Raw genomic sequence first — 22,142 nt, 5'->3', positions numbered from 1 at the left:
TTTTCGGTCTTTAACTGGTAACGTCACCGGTCATATTATGACTGGTCCGTTCACCGGGCTACAGTTACCGGTCATTGACCGGTCCGGTTCGGTCACCACTTACCAATTACCGGTATTCCACTGTGTTTTCATCGGTCAATTTTTAGTATCACGGGTATCGTCTACATTACATAGTTGTATACCCCTGGCTATGATTGTATTGAATACTATATTTTATGGATTCAACAATCTACATGACTTTTTGTGTTTTTCAATACTGATGTTCTACTGGCGACGGTTACCAAATCATGCTATATCTGTTATTTGTACTTCTATCTCAACCGGCTACATGCAGACTACTGGTCTTGCAGATAGATCGGCTGAAGTGGGCTCGGAGACTAGCATTGAGGTCGAACATTACTATTTGACCTCTATTAATTTATGTTCGAGACCCGAAGGATGAATTGTTTTAACCGCCTTTACCTGTCGGCTACAGACTTTGCAGTCAGTGTCACGGAACAGTTGGGACACATTAATGACGCTAGCAGGATTAGCAAGACGACATTTGTATCGACTTCTGCTTTTCTATTGCTCCTACGGCAGTGCATATTTTCAAGCTACTGGAATCAACAAGAGTTCTGATACATAGGATTGCCTATCAGATTGACCGCATAGCGGCTACAGTCTTGTAGATGGCTTAGGACCTATTGAACTCAGATCTTAGATCCTAGGATCTGGAGGGACCTCATCTTAAAGTTATTCTTCTATTACACTTCTGGCCATAACAGGCCGTCTTCCTATAACTGGTCGTATAACTTTCGGAATTCGTCCAGGTTAGAAGTCTTGAAGTAAATGGATTAATCAAGTCAGAATTTAAGACTTCCATGCATTCTACCGGCAAGTGTGGACCCGCTTAAGGTTACCCCTAGGGTTTTCACCTTTTTCTGCCATCACACCTCCGATTCCGGAGGTACCACTATCAATCATATTTCCGTACTTCGCAAATCGATGACTTCGCGACCTGTATTATCCAGGATTTTAAAGGCGCCTGTTATTGGTTCAAGAAGAGGCTATATTCTGTAGATAGGTCATAAACTTATAAGTGTTAAACACTGTCCTATTCTACCAATTTTCAAGTGTGTTTGGAGTGGGAAAGTTCGGCTTGCCGTGGTTTCTTTGCCCACCCATCCTTGACAAATGGTTCCGGTCACCGGTCGGTATTTACCGGTCCGGTCACCGGTCCTTCTGCTGAGACGTCTTTTCTTACGTCCGTTTCAGCTTTATTTTTAAGATAATTGTATTAATCTCGGGATTATTTAATGACACAGATTTCCATCTTTTTGTCATTATTTACCACTATTCAGTGGTGTCTAGACTAGAAGATTATCTTGGCAAGAATATAGTTTATTCTACCACAACCTTCCTTACATCTCATACAGATGTGAGCAGATAAGGTTATGGACGATCACATAGAACAACGTATCTTGATTTTCTCAATTATGTGGTATCCTAACGAATATCATCTGCACATCTACATCTTGAAAAGCGAAAATTCTTTTTAGCTGTTTTTCATTTACAACACATTTTCACGATTCCTTTGTGATGGTTTCAACTATCACACATCGGTCGTGGTTTACTTACAGACACGGAGGTGATCATATTATCACTCCTTGTAACTGGAAATCAGGAACTTATGCGTTCTTTGCAAGAACAACAAATTTTCTCTATCGTCTTTCTCATACCAGTTCGTCTCAACGCCCTGTTGGACCTTTTGTCCTGCAGTTCTTTCTTTCGAATTATTTTTCCGTTGGGTTCAATAATGTAATTGCGCATGCGCGGCAGTGAAGTTGCAGACGAGTTGCATGGTGTACATAGTATATCAAAGAATGTTGTTTATCAGCAAACGCTAGTTATTAGTGTTATGCGATCGTATATCGCAGTGTATACCGGTATGCTGAACAACGTCAACAATGCAGTTCACAGAAATCGATCCAGCAGGGTGTGCGATTGTTATACATTCGTCCATTGACATAAACTGGAATATCTTGCCTTCTTGGTGATTTTTTTTTTTTTTTTTTTTTTTTTTTTTTTTTTTTTTGCAATAACTGAGTTTTTGCCATAATTTCATGAAATATACTTAATGAGCCATGGGATTATGGTTCTACGACCTTTTAAGTCTCCTGTACAATTATTTTCAGGAAACTTCTTCACAGGTCAAATATCATATCTCACTGAGACATATTTTTACTGATCCAAACATGTGCCACTTCATGTCTGGCCATTAATAACTTTTAGTTATCTCTACAGAAGAACGTTTTTCTGTTAGAGTTTCAATCCTTGTTACTTGTGCAAGGATAATTCCATCAGAACTGTATACAGGTTCTATGGAAATTCATTTTTTTACTGGGTAATTGAGAGCATAGTTATTACCTTAATCACTCTGCTAGATACATAGAGGTTTTTCTCATCTTTTTCTTGATGATAAGAAATTTGTTCTTTTCTTCATCAAAGGATAGAGATTATGCTTTCGTATACCTTGTTTTGTGTAAGTCATCGCAACTCTGTGCTGTCTTACCTATTTTGGAACTGATCCAAACAATGGAACGTCAACACTATGTTTTTCGTTCCTTTACCTTCTTAAGCGGTTTTGACTTGTGTAACATGTTGGGATGCTTAATGAGCTCCCTGTGAACCTTTTTCATCAGGCTTATTAACAGTTCCAATATAATTTTAAGACGGTTTTCCTTCTTATTATGGTTTTTACCATACGGAGAAGTGAAATTCATGCTTTTTCTGTTGAATACGACCAATTCCAGTTGGATCTATTGTCGTTTTCACTTTGTTGTGTCAGCCAGGATTCCTTGCTTAATATCAAGTCCTCTATATGGCTTCTACCTTCAAGTTTCCAAGTTTTCTTAAACTGGTAGTCATGAAGATGAGGATAAACTTCTTTGGGCAATCAGGGCTTTGAAGTTCTATCTCAGCAGTGTTAGTCAGAAGTCCATTCGAGGTTCTCAAAGACACTCTTCATTTCCCCAAAAAAAGGGGGGGGGGGAGATGTGTCTGCGGCTTCTATTTCTCGGGGTTAGACCTCGACTAAGGAAAGTTAATCTTATCCTATCTAAGGATTCATTCCTTTTTAGGATCTGACCGCATGAATTAAGAGCTCTGTCTGTTTTGTGGGCATATATTAATCACACCCCACTTTTTGACGTGCTCTAAGCTGTTTACTGGAGGAATCCGACCACCTTGTCATCTTTTTATCTTCGTTTTCTGAAGTGCCAACAATACAATTTGTATACGTTTGGGCTTGTTGTGGTTTCACTAACGGTAGTGTCTTCTCTACGACATAGACATATTACTCTGTCCGAGAAGTCATAATTAATACCGTTTTAACGAAGATTACTTGATATCATTAGCTGATAACCCTGTTTATGGGTTCTACTGTGTTGGGAAAATATATACGAACCTTCCCACCGCAGCTGCAAAATCAGCATACGATAACAGGTCAGTTTTATGACATTAAAACAAATTTTTTAAATAAAATTCATTTTAATTATTAAATACTTACCTGTTATCGGTAAGTCCCACCTCCCACCCCGCTATTCGATTAATATTTTTGTATATATATTGAAAGAATATTGAGGGTTGGTTACCGATTTTTGGCTAGGTTGCATTGCACTATGTTTAACCTGGCCTGTATTACGGTATTGAGGTGGCGGATTCCCAGTTAAAATTCCGGATGAGTTATTTCCCCTTGGAAAGTATAAGCATACGATAACAGGTAAGTATTTAATAATTAAAATGAATTTTATTTAAAAAATTTGTTTTAAATCACCTAGGGGCTAATGTCCTAGCGTGCACTGTTTTGAAGGTGCGTATGTTCTAGGGGCTAACGTCCCAGAGGGCTAATGTCTGTACCCTATTAATAATATATTAATTACTGGTGACAGTCATGTATTTATATACATATAATTAACAAAAACCTGTCAAATGTTACACTATCACTCATACAACCATTGAACCATTTTATCCATGAACAATTGTGAACTTAAGCTTTGAAATTGTGAAAAAAAGAATAAGTAGTATAATGCATGGGGAACTACAGTAAATGCAATGCTGAAAGAAATTAAGTATATTATTTGGTTCATCTTCAGTCCATTTCCAAAATAAAATATAATATAATAATAACTGTCAGTCATGTATCATTTATGGTTATAATACCTATGTTTATTATATATTCATAAAAGAATTACATTTTCTTGCTAATAAACTTAATACATGCTCTAACTCGCCTACACAAATAACACAATTAACAAATATTTGGATTGATTTTGAAAGATTCTTAGTGCTCATAGGTAATATGGATGTAATATGATAAAAATTGTTATCATTATTTTGTGTTTATTGTTTTTTAAAAAACAAACAGCTATGCAAACAATTAAAATCCTAACAATTAAAAAGACTAACAAGTATATATCTGGTACAGTGGACAGGAAATGGACCCAGTCATAGGGGTACAATTATCAAGTGATGAGCTCGTTATCATAGACTCTGAGAAGATGCTATAAAAACATGGGACCTGTCATAAAAAGCTAAGATGACCTTTCTGCCATAAAGTTGGGGGTCATAAAGTGTCTTCTAAGAAAAATAACAATATTGACAGGTTAGCTTAAAAAAACATAGAATTATACGATTTATTTATTTATTTTTTATTGGTGAACCAAAGGGCCAATGAAATCTATTAATTGTAATGTTAAGAGATAAATTACTTGATTTCTTTTGCTTTTTGCTATTGTTCAGTCAGATTTTTGAAGTGCTGTCAACATTTATTGTATGTTATAATAAATTTGATTTTGTTTAAAACTGTGTAAGTAATACTCTTCTTAAAATAATGGAGGATAATGAATATGTTGATTTAGTGAACTTTCTCACTTTGGAAACTTTTCCTGTGCTTATGAAGGGAACTGATCGTGTAAATATCAACAGGCGTCACCAGTTCAAAATTAAGGCAAAGAAATTCTTCTTGAAGGGTAGGATATTTCAAAATTGCATTTTCTCCCTGAATTTCTCAGATCAATAATTAACTACAAGTAACGGTTTCTAGAATAGCTCCCAGATGTGATCATAGTGTTTATTTTAAGTTATAAATTACCCTTAGTCAGGTTGCATATTTCTTTATGAAAACTGGCAATTTAAATTAATATCTTAAGATGAAAATAATGAACAAAATAATATGGTGGTAGTTCTGTTTGTTCATGGTTATGTGTAGCATGACATTTGTAAATTTCATTTTGCTCGTTAAACTAGCTTTAAGATTCACAATACTATTGCTCATGCAGTTGGCAATAATGATGAATATGGTGGTTGTGGTAGTTAACAAATAGTTAAGCTCAGAAGTGACATTTTAAAGACCAATTGTGATGTAAATTAATTTGACATGGGTATAGGTGTTGTGATCCTGGTTAAGTGTAGCTATCAGAGATTTTGGAGACTAAACTCTCAGGTAGCTATAATAATGTTGCTGATGGTAGTGGTGTTGTGTACATTGTACAAAATCTCTAGCCTTTAGACTAACTCTCAGATAGCAAATGATGTTAACCATGTCTACATTAATATGCATTTCATGCCCAACATCCTTCAATAATATATCAATACATTTAATAAAATTATTTAAAGTTGTTTTAATAACATAAATGACAACATACTTGTTTGAAGTTGAACATTTCTTGATCATACGACCCAGACCATACGGTCCAGCTTAGCGGACTATACAGCCCAGATTAGCAGTCTATATGGTACAGCTTTGAGGACCATACATATTTTCTGAATTAATATTCATTTCGTGTTCCGCTTTTTTCAATATTGTATCAATATATCAATTAAAATATTAAAGTGGCTGTAATGCCATTAATTACAACATAGTTGTTTAAATTTTAACCCTTTGAGCGCTGGAACCGGATTTTGAAGGCCTTTGCAAACAGTTTGGACCCAGATGAGACGCCACAGAACGTGGCGTCTCATCAGGATCCAAACTGTTTGATATCCTGATAGTGGTCTTAGAAAAAAAATCGAAGAAAATGCTAATTATAGAATTCAGCAGAGAACATTTAAGCAGACGACAAATTTCCCAGCAAGCAAAGGGTTACAGTGGTTGCAATGGCATTAATGACAACATACTTCTTTAAATTTGAATGGCAATTGTCATATTATTTTATCATTTAATGACACATCAATTATCAATTAGTGTAATTGTTAATATGAAATAATATGTGGAACACTGTATTATGTGAATTTGGAATAAGACATCAACTTGGGAATGGACATCATTTTGGTGATTTTCTCAAACAAAACTATTCATGATCTCAATTAATTTTTGTAATATTTTATCTATACTTCAAGCTTAATAAGCAATTTTCTATAACTTTTTATTAACAGTGATTGTATTTTTATCCCTTTTAATGTATTTTTAAAATGTGTTCATGCACTGCAAGGACAAGGTATTATTTTATGGGGATTAAAAACAAATTCAATAAAAAATCCAGTTGTGTAGTGTAGTAAAATCAATTTAAATGATGCTATTATATATGCAAGTATCTATTTGAATTATAATATGTCAAACTTAATAAATACAACATGTAAAACTTCATATTATGCACTGTTGAAAAATCACAATTTATTCCCGCATTGACGTCTTATTCCAACCTCACATTATACAGTATTGTGTCATAAATTGGACGTTTTGCTTTTATATTTTGCATACTTCTTTACCAGCATAACCCCAATCTATAAACAAGAGCAGACAACTGTATAAAGCATTTTGTAAGAATTATGACCCTTTTTCCACCTAGAATATGCATATTACCCGGTATTGATAAATCTATGTTAAAGTTTGTGTACCACCTCTAAATTTTATGTTCCTTGACATTTTGCTTTTATATTTTGCATTCATCTTAACCGACATGACTCCAATCAACTCAAGAACGCTTATGCCTAGGATCATGAAACTTGATAGGTAAATTGATCATGACTCGCAGTTGACCCCTAATTATTTTCAGGTTACTATATCAAAGGTCAGGGTCACGGTGACCTGAAATAGTAAAATGGTTTCCGGATGATAACTAAAGAACGCTTAGGCCTAGGATCATGAAACTTGATAGGTAGATTGATCATGACTCGCAGATGACCCTTATTGATTTCAGGTCACTAGGAGGTCAAAGGTCAAGGTCACGGTGAACCGAAATAGTAAAATGGTTTCTGGATGATAACTCAAGAACGCTTATGACTAGGATCATGAAACTTCATAGGTACATTGATCATGACTGGCAGATGACCCCTATTGATTTTCAGGTCACTAGGTCAAAGGTCAAGGTCACAGTGACAAAAACATACTCACACAATGGCTGTCACTACAACGAAGAGCCCATATGGGGGCATGCATGTTTTACAAACAGCCCTTGTTTTAATTTTGATATCCTACTTTGCAGGTAAAGAACTCTTCAAATATGTACCAGGGGTGCTTAATGGGGTTAAAGTGGTTCGGATGGGAGAGACGGCTGATCTCTTGAAGGAATTCCATGCCAGTGGTATAGGGGGCCACAGTGGTTTCAATAAAACAAATGAGACGATGAAGATAAGGTTCTGGTGGCCCAAGATGACACATGATATCAGGGAATATGTAAGTTTCAGAATGCTACCTGTTACTTTTCAGTTTTTATGTGTTGTATAGTCATGAAAAATGTTTGTAAATAAAGAGTGTCTAAATACTTTGAAATACAAACCCAGTGTTTTGAAACAGCTTTGCATTAATCACAATGGAAAGTCCTGCTTATGTATTTGTATAACACTGAATTCTTTTAAATGTATAATTCTCAATTTTGGGGCAATTATTATTAGAAGGGCATTATATTCAACTGAGAATGTATTGAATAGCATTCAAAATTTTCATTGATGTTTTTGTGTTGAGACCATAAAGTCTATGAATCTTCGCCAAACTATTCATGGCCTGATCAAGGTCTGCCCAAATTCTGTATAAATGGACATGGGAAAAAGTTCAAATGCTCATATTCTGTTATTATTATAGCCAAAATCTTTAATAAGTCGCTTAGACAAGCATTGATTTGAAAATTGAGAGTCTTAAAATGGGAATGGTTGCTTACTTAATCAAGTGTTTGTAAGTGCATATTTGTTTAATCAGTAGATTTGCGGTGCTTAATATCCATCTGTAAGTACTTTTTGTTAAAAGTTGGTAATCTAAAATTGTCATGCTGTTTTATATAAAATTTGATAGGTGAAGATGTGTGTACAATGCCAAAAGTCTGATCCACTGAAGCCACCAAAGAAACCTGAACTGAAATCAATCCATGTAAGTTATATATAATACATTTATTGCCTTTATTTTCATCTTGCCGAAGCATGCGAATGTATAATGGCCTCAATTGCTTTGTTTATGGTTATTCAAATTTTTCAAGTTAATGATTAGCTTTTTGTAAGAAACGTTCAAATAGCTGTGTATAAAATAGGATTTGGATGTGGCTATTGCATACTAGTATAAACAATGAAAAATAAGTTACAGTGAACTCACTTCTTCTGCAAGCCTTTCCTTAAGGGTAATCTCATCCTTATCATTAGTTTACTTCTGCCACGAATAATTAACACTCCAATAATTAACTAAAAACATCTCTGTGTATTCTTGGGCACTCAATGTTAAGTATATTTTTTTTACATTAATAAATGAACTCATTTAGCCCATGCCCTATACACATCTTCTGCAGACAATTTCAGTAAAAACAATCTATTTACAGGTCCAGCAACCATTTGAATTAGTTGGCTGTGATTTAATGGGTCCCTTCACAGAGACACCAGCTGGGAACAGGTACATATTTACAGCGACTGATTACTATACCAAATGGGTGGAAGCCTTTGCAATTCCAAACAAAACTGCTGTTGAGGTGTCAAAATGTGTCCAAAAAATGATATATCGGCATGGAGCGATGAATGCGATCTTAACAGATCAAGGAAGAGAATTCGTGAATCAGGTACAAGTAAAATTTAACTTCGTACTTTGAAATTGATGTGCTATGGTAAAAATGCAACCCCTCCATACACTTTTTCTACTTCAGGTATTCAATTAACAATTTTGCCGATCCAGACTAACATCTTACTGGCCTTTTAGGATGCATATGCCCCCATATGTTCTAAGAAGTCACAATGAGGCTTGGAGTTTCACTTCTTTATATTGCATGCAAGTTGAAATTCACATAAGCTCAGAGTCTACTCTCAATTACCTCTGTTTTTATGGAGATATTGTGCTGAAATTGTTTTTTTTAGGTACAAGCTGTTCTTACAATAGAAAAAGGTTTATTCCCCATACCTAAGCTAATTAAAGTCAACAATAAATTGTAACAAATTTTATTGACTTTCTTTATAAATTTTCAGCTTTTTGTTTAGTCATAAATGTAACAAGTACAGATTACTTCAAATATGCCTGAAAGAAAGCGTACATTACTATAAAGCGCAAGACAAGTCTAGCGTGCTGTCTAGGGACAACTCTTGGTTATTTTTATAGAACACGTATGTCATGTGTATTACTATTGCAGATTAATCAAGAATTGTGCGAGAATTGGGACATCAACCATAAACTCACTGCTGCCTATCATCCACAGACCAATGGCTTGGATGAAAGAACAAATCAAACAATTAAAAGGTGAATATTATTATTTATTTAGAACATACTTTGTTGAAGTTAAGATGAGCATGCTTATATTAGAGCATCACATAGTGTTGCTATCCGAGGCCTTGTCTGACTAATTGCAACAGATATAAATATAGAAGTCTCTGGTAACTTTAAGTATTTTACGACATAGAAAGGATGTTATTTTGAGTCAATTCCTTGTAAATAGGTATACAGAAGATAAATGGGCGCATACATAATAGCTGCCAGTAACCAAATTCAATAGCGTATTAGTCATAATTGTATTGGAGTTAATTACCATTGGGAAATATCAAATTATTTGATTGGTTGCATGATGTCAGTACTCAGCATCTATTTATCAAGAAGTTAACAATAAAAATGAATTACTATATTATGCACGTAATGCAATAGTGGCGGTATACTGCTTTATACTGCTTGGATGTCACTCTGTCCATGTTTTTAAATAGTATTCATAAAAAGAGAATAGTGTAAAATGCCCATATGTGAACAAAACAGATACAAATTCTTTATGTTCAAAGAGCTTTTATCTTAATAAAATCTTACGAGAATTGTAGTTTAAATCTGTCATTGCAATGTGTATTTCCACCTGCCATGTTTGATTTTTTTATTGATTTCTACATAGGGCACTAAGTAAACTGGTTAGTGAGGAGCAAAACAACTGGGATGATCGTCTCGAGGAAGTGCTCTTTGCAATCCGGACAAAAAAGCAGTCATCCACAAAGTTTTCCCCATTCTTCCTGCTATATGGACGTGAGGCAGTTTTTCCTAGTCAGCTACCAAAAATCAACGTTGATGTTAGTATACATTACCTTGATTTCTATTTTGACCAATTATTAATTCCATACAGTTTTACTGATTTCACCAGTTTCAGGCAAGGGTTTACCCTCTGTGCTTTTAGTCGGTATGCAGTTTCCCAGTTGTGTTGCAAACTGTATAATTTGATTTTTCAAATAGTTAGTCAGATACCTTGAAGAAACTTGACATACTTGTAAAAGACAATGTGAGGTCCAGGATTTGATATTGTATTACCTCACCAGTAACTTCATATTGTAGTACCTGAATAGGAACTTCATATTCTAATACCTGAATAGGAACTTCATATTGTAGTACAAACAGTGCCAATGGTATCATTCTTTACCTTGATGCGTGCATAGACAAATCATTTGTTTGAAGCTTTTACTGGGCCGATGTCTATTAATACAGCAAGTTTCAATTTTTGTGTGGGTATGTTAACATAGTATCTCTATTTGGTTAATTGGTACTGCAATTCACTTCAGGTCAATTGTTTTGGTTTATTTTGATTGATCATAATTATGCAAATATGTCATGATAATTTGATGGAAAATAAATCTTACCCAAACTGGTATTCACTAGCCTCAGATCAAATGCGCTAACCCCTTAGGAACCAACTAAGAGATTTAGATAACATTTTGCCATGTAACATCATTTTGAGACTTGTGCTTGTTGAAATTTGTAATTTATTATTTTAACAGTGAGTGAGAAAATTATGTGTAGCATGTTACATCTTTCATCTACGTAAAGTCAAGGTCGTACGTTAAGGTAAAATTTGGCCAATTAACAACTTGTTCCTGGCTGTAGCATTACTTCTAGCTTTATGACTTATCTATATTAAAGGGATCTTTTCACGCTTTGGAAAATTGACAAAATTGAAAAAAGTTGTTTCAGATTCGTAAGTTTTCGTTTTAGTTATGATATTTGTGAGGAAACAGTAATACTGAACATTAACATGCTCTAATATAGCCATTATATGCATCTTTTGACGATTTTAAAACCTAAAAATTATAAAGCGTTGCAACGCGAAACGATTGAATAATTTGGAGAGTTCTGTTTTTGTCGTTAAATTTTGTGAAACTACGAAGATTGCTTATATAAGGTATAAAATACGTCACTAATGTGTACTCGGCGGAATAGCTCAGTAGGCTAAAGCGTTTTTACTTCAGGACTCTGGCAGGACTCCAGGGGTCACTGGTTCGAAACCTGCTCCGGGCAAAGTTCTTTTTCTTTTAATTTTTTCCTTGATTTTTTACTGGAGCTTTTACGATCCAATGTTTACATTTACCAATATAAAGCATTTAATGAATAAGTTAAAAAAAGGCCAAAATCTGTGAAAAGGCCCCTTTAAGATAATAGTGATGAAATATAATGTTGTTGTTTTTTTTCGTAGGAGATAATTGGAGCATTGCCAAGTGAGAAATTTCTTGAAGAAAATGTTGAAAAGAGTCAAAATACAGGCCTGCAGATATCAGCTGAAGTCGAAAAAAATTGTGAAGAGGCCAGAAGAAAACAACAAAGGGACTTCAAGAAATCAAATTTAAAGAAAAGACCCTACACCGCTGTAAATATAGGAGACAAAGTGTTGAAATTCAATGCCTCCAGGGCATGCCGCAAGGCAAAAGGGGACCTTGGAACCAATTATACAGGGCCATTCGTAGTTGATGATATTGTTTGCGGGGTTGTAAAACTTAAGACATTGAATGGTGCCATTCTGAAAACATCCGTCGCCTTAAATAATATCAAACCTTTTCTTGACGAATCTGTCAATGAAGACATTAACGTAACTACACATTCTGTCAACACGGCTACCTCTCAAGTGAAAACTACACCCCCTGTCAACACAGCTACCTCTCAAGTGAAAACTACACCTCCTGTCAACACGGCTCCCTCTCAAATGAAAACTACACCCCCTGTCAACACGACTACCTCTCAAGTGATAACTACACCTCCTGTCAACACGGCTACCTCTCAAATGAAAACTACACCCCCTGTCAACACGGCTACCTCTCAAATGAAAACTACACCACCTGTCAATACGGCTCCCTCTCAAATGAAAACTACACCCCCTGTCAACACGGCTAATTCTCAAATGAAAACTACACCACCTGTCAACACGGCTTCCTCTCAAATGAAAACTACACCCCCTGTCAACACGGCTACCTCTCAAGTGATAACTACACCTCCTGTCAACACGGCTACCTCTCAAATGAAAACTACACCCCCTGTCAACACGGCTAATTCTCAAATGAAAACTACACCACCTGTCAACACGGCTCCCTCTCAAATGAAAACTACACCCCCTGTCAACACGGCTACCTCTCAAGTGATAACTACACCTCCTGTCAACACGGCTACCTCTCAAATGAAAACTACACCCCATGTCAACACGGCTACCTCTCAAATGAAAACTACACCACCTGTCAACACGGCTCCCTCTCAAATGAAAACTACACCCCCTGTCAACACGGCTACCTCTCAAGTGATAACTACACCTCCTGTCAACACGGCTACCTCTCAAATGAAAACTACACCCCCTGTCAACACGGCTACCTCTCAAATGAAAACTACACCACCTGTCAACACGGCTACCTCTCAAGTGAAAACTACACCTCCTGTCAACACGGCTACCTCTCAAGTGAAAACTACACCCCCTGTCAACACGGCTACCTCTCAAGTGAAAACTACAACTCCTGTAAACACGGCTACCTCTCAAGTGAAAACTACACCTCCTGTCAACGTGGCTGCAAAAAAAGAAGAGGCAATTCATTTCTTGACGATGCCATCTGACCCTATACCACTTGCCAAAGGAGAAAGATTGACAGTGTGTGGTGAAGGGGTTGAAGAGACAAATCTCCAAACTCTGGAAGGCAACAACTGGGTAGATGATCAGGTAATTTACATAATATATATATATATATATATATATATATATATATATATATATATATATATATATATATATATATATATATATATATTGCCTTTTGCCGTCTGTCAATCGGCGACAGTCTGTCCGTCTGTCTGTCACACAAGTTTGAATGGCCATATCTCACAAATGTTTTAAGATATCAACATGGAACTTCATTGATGTATAGATATTGTTGAGAAGAAGTACCATGACCATGAATCAAAACCCTTCACAAGAGTTCTTTGTTGGTTTATATTGTGTCACTTTTCAAATTTATCATGCTACAAGATTTTAATATGAAACTGCATGGGTGTATAGTTATTAATGATGAGAATAGCATTGCATAACAACAATAACCCTACACTTAAATATTTTTGAAAGATTATACCATATATCCAGGGATTTGCAACCATTAACAAACTGAATTTTTGCTAGGATATCGAATCTACGAATTTGCTTGTTTCTGTCAGGATTCCTTTAATAAACATATATAATATTAAAGAAGTTTTAATGTGTAGCTAAATCTGATAAGTCCTTCAATGGTATTTTGCAGATAGTCAATGCATATTTGAAACTATTGTCAAGACAGTCGACAGACAGTTGGTGTCCTGGAGAAAAAAGAATGTTTTCATTCCCATCGTATGCTGCCACTCAATGGAAGGCTGGAAATTTTACGACATACAGATTTTCCAAGGTACTATTAGTATTATATGATTTTTGTTTTCAAAAATGAAAAAGAATGCGATAAATATCATATGCAGTTGAAAGGTAGCTCTTTGAGGAGGAGGATGTTGACAGAAATTGATGTAACCTTTTATTTATTTATTTGTTTGCAATGGGTGTGGGGGGGGGGGGGGCAATTATCAATAAGGGGTGAGAAATAGGGTATTTAAAAATATTTTTTAAACAAGCAAATTCGTTAATTGATATCACTAATGGCTGACAATATACTATGTTCCGTAAAATAACAATGTGTGCTTTTAAGGCAGTTTCCCTGATTTCCTTGTGTCTGGGTCTTAAATAGCCGTTTATTTTTACCACATTTGTGATATTGAATATATATTTTAATTATGCGTTTACAAACTCCAGTTATCAAGACATATAGTATGTAAATAAACTTAACTGAGTTATCATATTAACACGTGTGCAACATCAATTGATAGGGATTTTATCATTTAAATGGATAATTGGTAAATCTTACATTTGAAGCGTACTCTAATTCACCAAATATATTACATGACAATTAATACAGAACTATTTTTCGATAGGTGGACTTTACCATGTACGACTTGATTATGGTGCCCAGGTGCCATAATAGCCATTGGGTTTTGCTGGTGGCCCAGCCAAAAACCAAAACTGTTAATGTTTATGACTCGCTGGGTGGTGACAACAAGGTTTTCTATGAGCTTTTCAGGTAAGCGAAAAAAAAATGTTAAAAATTAAATGCAGAAAAAAGAATGGACATGTGCTTCAACTCATAAAACTCATATGTCAATACGTGTGTGTGCAAAAGACAATAAAAAGCTTGCAAATCCATCAGTTATACATGAAACAGCAAGCAGGAGACATGGAATAAAAACTCGTCCCCTTTACCATGCCAAGTTCAAAACACTGGATTTTCTTGATAGACTATCAAAATAAGGAAACTAATTAAATGGAACATTGCAATATTAATTTACATATGTTATGTCAGCTTTTAATCTTTAGAAACAAGAAACTTGGTAGTTAAAATCAGGTTTTTCATGTTAATTCACTTATTTACTTTTTTAATTTTTAATCATTGTAAGGTCCCAAGATTTGTCAGTGAAATTTATTGACTGGAAATCATCTGCTTGATCCATCCCCAATTCTATTAACAAGGAATATAACTTCCATAAAATCTAGGTTCAAAAACTTGACATGGCTTTGAATTTATAATCTTTCAGAAAGTTCATGAGCGTCCGGTCCAATGTTATGTCTGATGGAATGGATCAGTGGCATTTTTCATCAACAACGCAGAACAGACAAACTGATGGAACAAGCTGTGGCATCTTTACTTTGATGGTATGGATATTTGTATTTTTAGTATCTCATTAAGTTTGCCAAGATATTCATTCGATAATATTTAATTTACCATTTAAATAAATTAAGCTTGTTCAATGAGTAGGACGCTCAACTACAAATCAGAAGATTTAGGTTTTAATCCTAAGCCATGGCTAATCACTTTCACAGGGATTGGCCATACAATTGTTTTCCACTTTAAAATCAAGTAGGAAAGTTCTTAAAAAACGAGTTGGTAAAATAATTGTTATTCAACTTAGTATTGTTGAAAACAGGAGAAATTCGATCAAACAAATGGAACAATTTGAGTAAATACAAATAGAGAAACCTCTTCCTTGCATTGTCAGTTCACACATTTAGAGAGGTATCTGTTTTAGTATAATAAATTACCTCTTGATTTTAAAGTTAAAGTTTAAATGCAAACTTAAGTGCAATAATTATTTGGAAGTAATTATTAAATTCATTGAAATGCAAAATGAAATAAATTTGGCACTTGTGAATTTGATTGACAATGATTATTTTGAATAACTGGATCATCAATTGTATAAGATATTTATCAAAGATGATCCATGATTTCAATCAAAATCTTTAATATTTCTTTTGCAGAAAGCTGAATGTCTTGTGAACAATCTCCCAGCACTGACACTGGGACAGTCTCACGTAGCATTTTTCCGGAACTATGTTCGTGGACGTCTGTTGGCCTCCGGGGACAGGCACACATATTTATGTAATGCCCTGCAGTGTATTGACCCCAGAGGACAACTTAAGTGGCTGAACTGTGATGTGTGTGGGCGTTGGGTGCATGAGAAGTGCATTGGAACTGGTTTGGACACTGAAGGCTTTCGATGTGACATTTGCAATGTCCAGTACAGTTGATAAGATACTGATTACAGTTGATACTTCGAAAGAGGCATTTATATATGATGGTTTTACAATCATAAGTAAGAATTTGAAAGTGTGTTAAACTTCATGACTTCATAATAAGTATCAAACTGCTAGTTAGGCAGCAATGGCGTGTACATATTTTATTTTATTGTTTTATTCTGTGTGCTACAGTTTTTATATCAAAGTATAACAGTCTACAGTGTTTCATTATTTTCTTGAAAGAAGTTACCGTTACAGCAAGTTGTAACTTATGATGTTATATTGTTCCATTGTTATATCTATGTAGATATGATTTTAAGTTGTTTTTGTACTGTTAATGATAATCCGTTTAGAACTACTTATTGTAAGTCATCAGCGAAACATGTGAGTTTTGTAGTGAAGCAATCATGAACTTATATTTTAAGGGTAAAATACACATTGTTGCATAGTTATTGCCTGTACATCATATCATTCAACAAACAGATGGTTACCGGTAGACCTTAAAGTTTCTGTTTTCTGGTTAATAAACAACAGTTCAATAATTAAAAAAGAAAAATACTCAATCACTTTGTGTCTTTATATTAAACCCAGACATTTGATACTATTAATAGAATGTATTCCTTGAAAATATTATAACAAGAATCGTTTGAATGATTTATAAAATATTTTCCAAAAAAAGTATCAAATTGTAGTGAGAAATTAAGCTCTGTTTAAATGTTGCTGTTTGGTGTTTATGTAAATATATGTTACAACAGGGAATCATTAATTCCATATATTTTGTTGCTGTCTGATAGTACTCTGCCTCTTTTTGTATTGAAGACAATACTTTTAAGAGACTTAATATTGTTTTATGTTCAGCCTTATTATTTGAATGCATTTTTTTTCCACAAGTACCACGATATTTTACAGGAAAAGTATACTTAAAAATACTCACCATCTGATTTTGTTAGTCGTGCCTCTACATCATAACTTGACTGTTGTGTTCACAACAAACTTTTTGTTGTTGCTATTTTCTTAGAATATCTATTATTATTTGTTTTATGAAACATGTATTGTTCTGAGGAGACAGTGTATTATTATGACCCCCTTCGAAGAAGAGGGGGTATATTGCTTTGCTCATGTCGGTCTGTCGGTAGGTCTGTCGGTCGGTCGGTCCGTCCACCAGGTGGTTGTCAGACGATAACTCAAGAACGCTTGGGCCTAGGATCATGAAACTTCATAGGTACATTGATCATGACTCGCAGATGACCCCTATTGATTTTGAGGTCACTAGGTCAAAGGTCAAGGTCCAGTGACCAGAAATAGTAAAATGGTTTTTGAATGATAACTCAAGAACGCATACACCTAGGATCATGAAACTTCATGGGTAGATTTATCATGACTTGCAGATAACCCCTATTGATTTTGAGGTCACTAGGTCAAAAGTCAAGGTCATGGTGACCCGAAATAGTAAAATGGCTTCCGGATGATAACTCAAGAACGCATACGCCTAGGATCATGAAACTTCATGGGTAGATTTGCTTTCATTGCATTTTGTTATTCTAAACCTCTGTTAATGATCCAAATAATTACAGTGTTTTTTTTTTTTCAGAATGACTGACCTTTCAAAATGTATGCTGTATTTTTATTACAATTGTTATTTTCCTTCATATCCAAAGATGCTTAAAAATTTACACAAAGCAGTTGTTTATTTATTGCAAAAAAGAAGTTCAATTTTCTTCTGCTAATTATGTAATTTCACCACTGTATTCAAATGACTTTAAACAAAAAATTTACTATGCTGAAATCAGTTACAAATGTCTTTATCCAAAAAAATAAAAAAAAATTAAAAAACAACAAATGAAGCATATTTTTGAAGTTGTTAAAACAAAAAAGAACAACTTTCTTTTCACCAAACAACGTTAAGAGACTTTGCTTTGTATAAATAATACTCATATAAGTCGCCCCGTTGTTATCATTATCAATTGCAATGTTATTATGTTTATCTTAAAATTTGTCATATCAGGTGTATACAGAATTTAATGTAGGAACACCTACTTATTAACATTTTTGATCTACAATTAAATTTCAAGATATGGACCATCTTTTGTCTCTTGTTTGTTACTTACTGATATACATGTCCCCCGTGTTTTAATCACACCTATGCATACCTGGGAACACACCAATATTGCCAATGCGCCTGGCATATAAAACACGTTATAAAATATTTCAGAAATACTTTCTATAACAACTTGAGTAAATTTCAGTAATTCAATTCCTTTCTCGCGAATCTTACACATACCTTGTATTGCTTGAACGTATGAATAATGAATGTATATTCATTGTTGGCTTCTCACATTAGTTCATAACTTGAGATATTATAAGCATCAGCTGGTCAAGACAAATATAAGTCACAACCACAACCAACATTATGATTAGTAATTACTTGGTCTTCAAATTCTCATGGGCAACATATATCAGCTGTTAAAGCCATATATAAGACAACACCGCCACCAAGATCATTATTTCACACTAATACTTGGTCTTTCACTTTGCACAGGCCATACATATCAGCTGTTGAAGACAATTATATAAGACCCATCCAACATCATTATTTCTAACAAATACTTGGTCTGGCACTTCTCACGGGCAATACATATCAGCTGGTCAAGCCTAAAATACGACACCATCACCACTACCATCATCATTATTTCAAACAAATATTTGGTCTCGCACTTCTCACAGGCCATACATATCAGCTGGTCAAGTCAAATATAAGACACGTCCACAACAAATTTCATGATTTTAGACATTTACCTGGTTTTTGTGCTTTTCATGGGCATTACGTATCAGCTGGTCAAGCCAATTATATAAGACACAACCACCACCAACATCATTATTTCTAACAAATACTTGGTCTTGCATTTCTCACGGGCAATAAATATCAGCTTTTCGTGCACTTCTCATGGGCAATAGGTATCAGCTGTTCAAGCCAAAGATAAGACACCACCACTACCAACATCATTATTTCAAAATTATACTTGGTCTTGCACTTCTCACGGCAATACATATCCGCTGTTCAAGCCAAATATAAGACACCACTGCCACCAACATCATTATTTCAAACTTATACTTGGTCTTGCACTTCTCACGGGCAATAGGTATCAGCTGTTCAAGCCAAAGATAAGACACCACCACCACCAACATCATTATTTCAAACAAATACATGGTTTTGCACTTCTCACAGGCCATACATATCAGCTGTTCAAGACAAAGAGAAGACAACACCAACACAAACATCATTATTTCAAACTAATACTTGGTCTTGCACTTCTCATGGGCAATAGGTATCAGCTGGTTAAGACAAAGATAAGGCACCACCGCCACTAACATCATTATTTCAAACTTATATTTGGTCTTGCACTTCTCACGGGCAATACATATCCGCTGTTCAAGCCAAATATAAGACACCACTGCCACCAACATCATTATTTCAAACTAATTCTTGGTCTTGCACTTCTCACGGGCAATAGGTATCAGCTGTTCAAGCCAATTATATAAGACACCACTGCCACCAACATCATTATTTCTAACAAATACATGGTTTTGCACTTCTCACAGGCCATACATATCAGCTGTTCAAGACAAAGAGAAGACAACACCAACACAAACATCATTATTTCAAACTAATACTTGGTCTTGCACTTCTCATGGGCAATAGGTATCAGCTGGTTAAGACAAAGATAAGGCACCACCGCCACTAACATCATTATTTCAAACTTATATTTGGTCTTGCACTTCTCACGGGCAATACATATCCGCTGTTCAAGCCAAATATAAGACACCACTGCCACCAACATCATTATTTCAAACTAATTCTTGGTCTTGCACTTCTCACGGGCAATAGGTATCAGCTGTTCAAGCCAATTATATAAGACACCACTGCCACCAACATCATTATTTCTAACAAATACTTGGTCTTTCACTTCTCACGAGCAATAAATATCAGCTGTTCAAGACAAAGAGAAGACACCACCGCCACCAACATCATTATTTCAAACAAATACTTGGTCTTGCACTTCTCACGGGCAATACATATCAGCTGGTCAAGCCAAAGATAATACACCACCACCACAAACATCATTATTTTAAACAAATACATGGTTTTGCACTTCTCACAGGCCATACATATCAGCTGTTCAAGACAAAGAGAAGACAACACCAACACAAACATCATTATTTCAAACTAATACTTGGTCTTGCACTTCTCATGGGCAATAGGTATCAGCTGGTTAAGACAAAGATAAGGCACCACCGCCACTAACATCATTATTTCAAACTTATATTTGGTCTTGCACTTCTCACGGGCAATACATATCCGCTGTTCAAGCCAAATATAAGACACCACTGCCACCAACACCATTATTTCAAACTAATACTTGGTCTTGCACTTCTCACGGGCAATAGGTATCAGCTGTTCAAGCCAAAGATAAGACACCACCCCCACCAACATCATTATTTCAAACTTATACTTGGTCTTGCACTTCTCATGGGCAATAAATATCAGCTGTTCAAGCCAATTATATAAGACACAGCCACCACCAACATCATTATTTCAAAATTATATTTGGTCTTGCACTTCTCACGGGCAATACATATCCGCTGTTCAAGCCAAATATAAGACACCACTGCCACCAACACCATTATTTCAAACTAATACTTAGTCTTGCACTTCTCACGGCAATAGGTATCAGCTGTTCATGCCAAAGATAAGACACCACCACCACCAACATCATTATTTCAAACTTATACTTGGTCTTGCACTTCTCACAGCCATACATATCCGCTGTTCAAGCCAAATATAAGACACCACCGCCACTAACATAATTATTTCAAACTAATACTTGGTCTTGCACTTCTCACGGGCAATAGGTATCAGCTGTTCAAGCCAAAGATAAGACACCACCCCCACCAACATCATTATTTCAAACTTATACTTGGTCTTGCACTTCTCATGGGCAATAAATATCAGCTGTTCAAGCCAATTATATATGACACAGCCACCACCAACATCATTATTTCAAAATTATATTTGGTCTTGCACTTCTCACGGCCATACATATCCGCTGTTCAAGCCAAATATAAGTCACCACCGCCACCAACATCATTATTTCAAACTAATACTTGGTCTTGCACTTCTCACGGGCAATAGGTATCAGCTGTTCAAGCCAAAGATAAGACACAACCACCATCAACATCATCATTTCAAAATTATACTTGGTCTTGCACTTCTCACGGGCAATACATATCCGCTGTTCAAGCCAAATATAAGACACCACTGCCACCAACATCATTATTTCAAACTTATACTTGGTCTTGCAATTCTCACGGGCAATAGGTATCAGCTGTTCAAGCCAAAGATAAGACACCACCGCCACCAACATCATTATTTCAAACTAATACTTGGTCTTGCACTTCTCACGGGCAATAGGTATCAGCTGTTCAAGCCAAAGATTAGACAAAACCACCATCAACATCGATATTTCAAAATTATACTTGGTCTTGCACTTCTCACGGGCAATACATATCCGATGTTCAAGCCAAATATAAGACACCACTGCCACCAACATCATTATTTCAAACTAATACTTGGTCTTGCACTTCTCACGGGCAATACATATCCGCTGTTGAAGCCAAAGATAAGACACAACCACCACCAACATCATTATTTCTAACAAATACTTGGTTTTGCACTTCTCACGGGCAATACATATCAGCTGTTCTAGACAAAGAGAAGACACCACCAACACCAACATCATTATTTCAAACTAATACTTGGTCTTGCACTTCTCATGGGCAATA

The 22,142-nt window shown here is 35.4% G+C and overlaps 1 protein-coding gene across 1 annotated transcript; it reads left to right on the top strand.

The window, feature by feature from the left end:
- Positions 1–6,523: 6,523 nt before the first annotated feature.
- LOC127852486 (uncharacterized) lies at positions 6,524–18,379 on the top strand. The gene is made up of 10 exons (XM_052386442.1): positions 6,524–7,657; positions 8,270–8,344; positions 8,784–9,017; positions 9,579–9,685; positions 10,317–10,488; positions 11,880–13,379; positions 13,951–14,091; positions 14,666–14,811; positions 15,323–15,440; positions 16,044–18,379. The coding sequence occupies exons 1-10, from the start codon at positions 7,379–7,381 to the stop codon at positions 16,311–16,313; spliced, it is 3,042 nt and encodes a 1,013-aa protein (XP_052242402.1). The 5' UTR covers positions 6,524–7,378; the 3' UTR covers positions 16,314–18,379.
- The last annotated feature ends 3,763 nt before the right edge of the window (positions 18,380–22,142 follow it).

The sequence above is a fragment of the Dreissena polymorpha genome, chromosome 12 (assembly GCF_020536995.1).
Source record: "Dreissena polymorpha isolate Duluth1 chromosome 12, UMN_Dpol_1.0, whole genome shotgun sequence".
Lineage (NCBI taxonomy): Eukaryota > Metazoa > Mollusca > Bivalvia > Myida > Dreissenidae > Dreissena > Dreissena polymorpha.
The sequence above is the reverse complement of the archived record's forward strand: the minus strand, read 5'-3'. Positions and strand labels throughout refer to the sequence as shown.

What these genes read in the sequence shown, in the direction of transcription:
- LOC127852486 (XM_052386442.1), top strand. Translation starts at nt 7,379, where the DNA reads ATGGCTGTCACTACAACGAAGAGCCCATATGGGGGCATGCATGTTTTA. An exon ending in ACAAATCAAACAATTAAAAG is followed by an intron (nt 9,686 to 10,316) that starts GTGAATATTATT and finishes ATTTCTACATAG; the next exon opens with GGCACTAAGTAAACTGGTTA. An exon ending in GTTTTCTATGAGCTTTTCAG is followed by an intron (nt 14,812 to 15,322) that starts GTAAGCGAAAAA and finishes ATAATCTTTCAG; the next exon opens with AAAGTTCATGAGCGTCCGGT.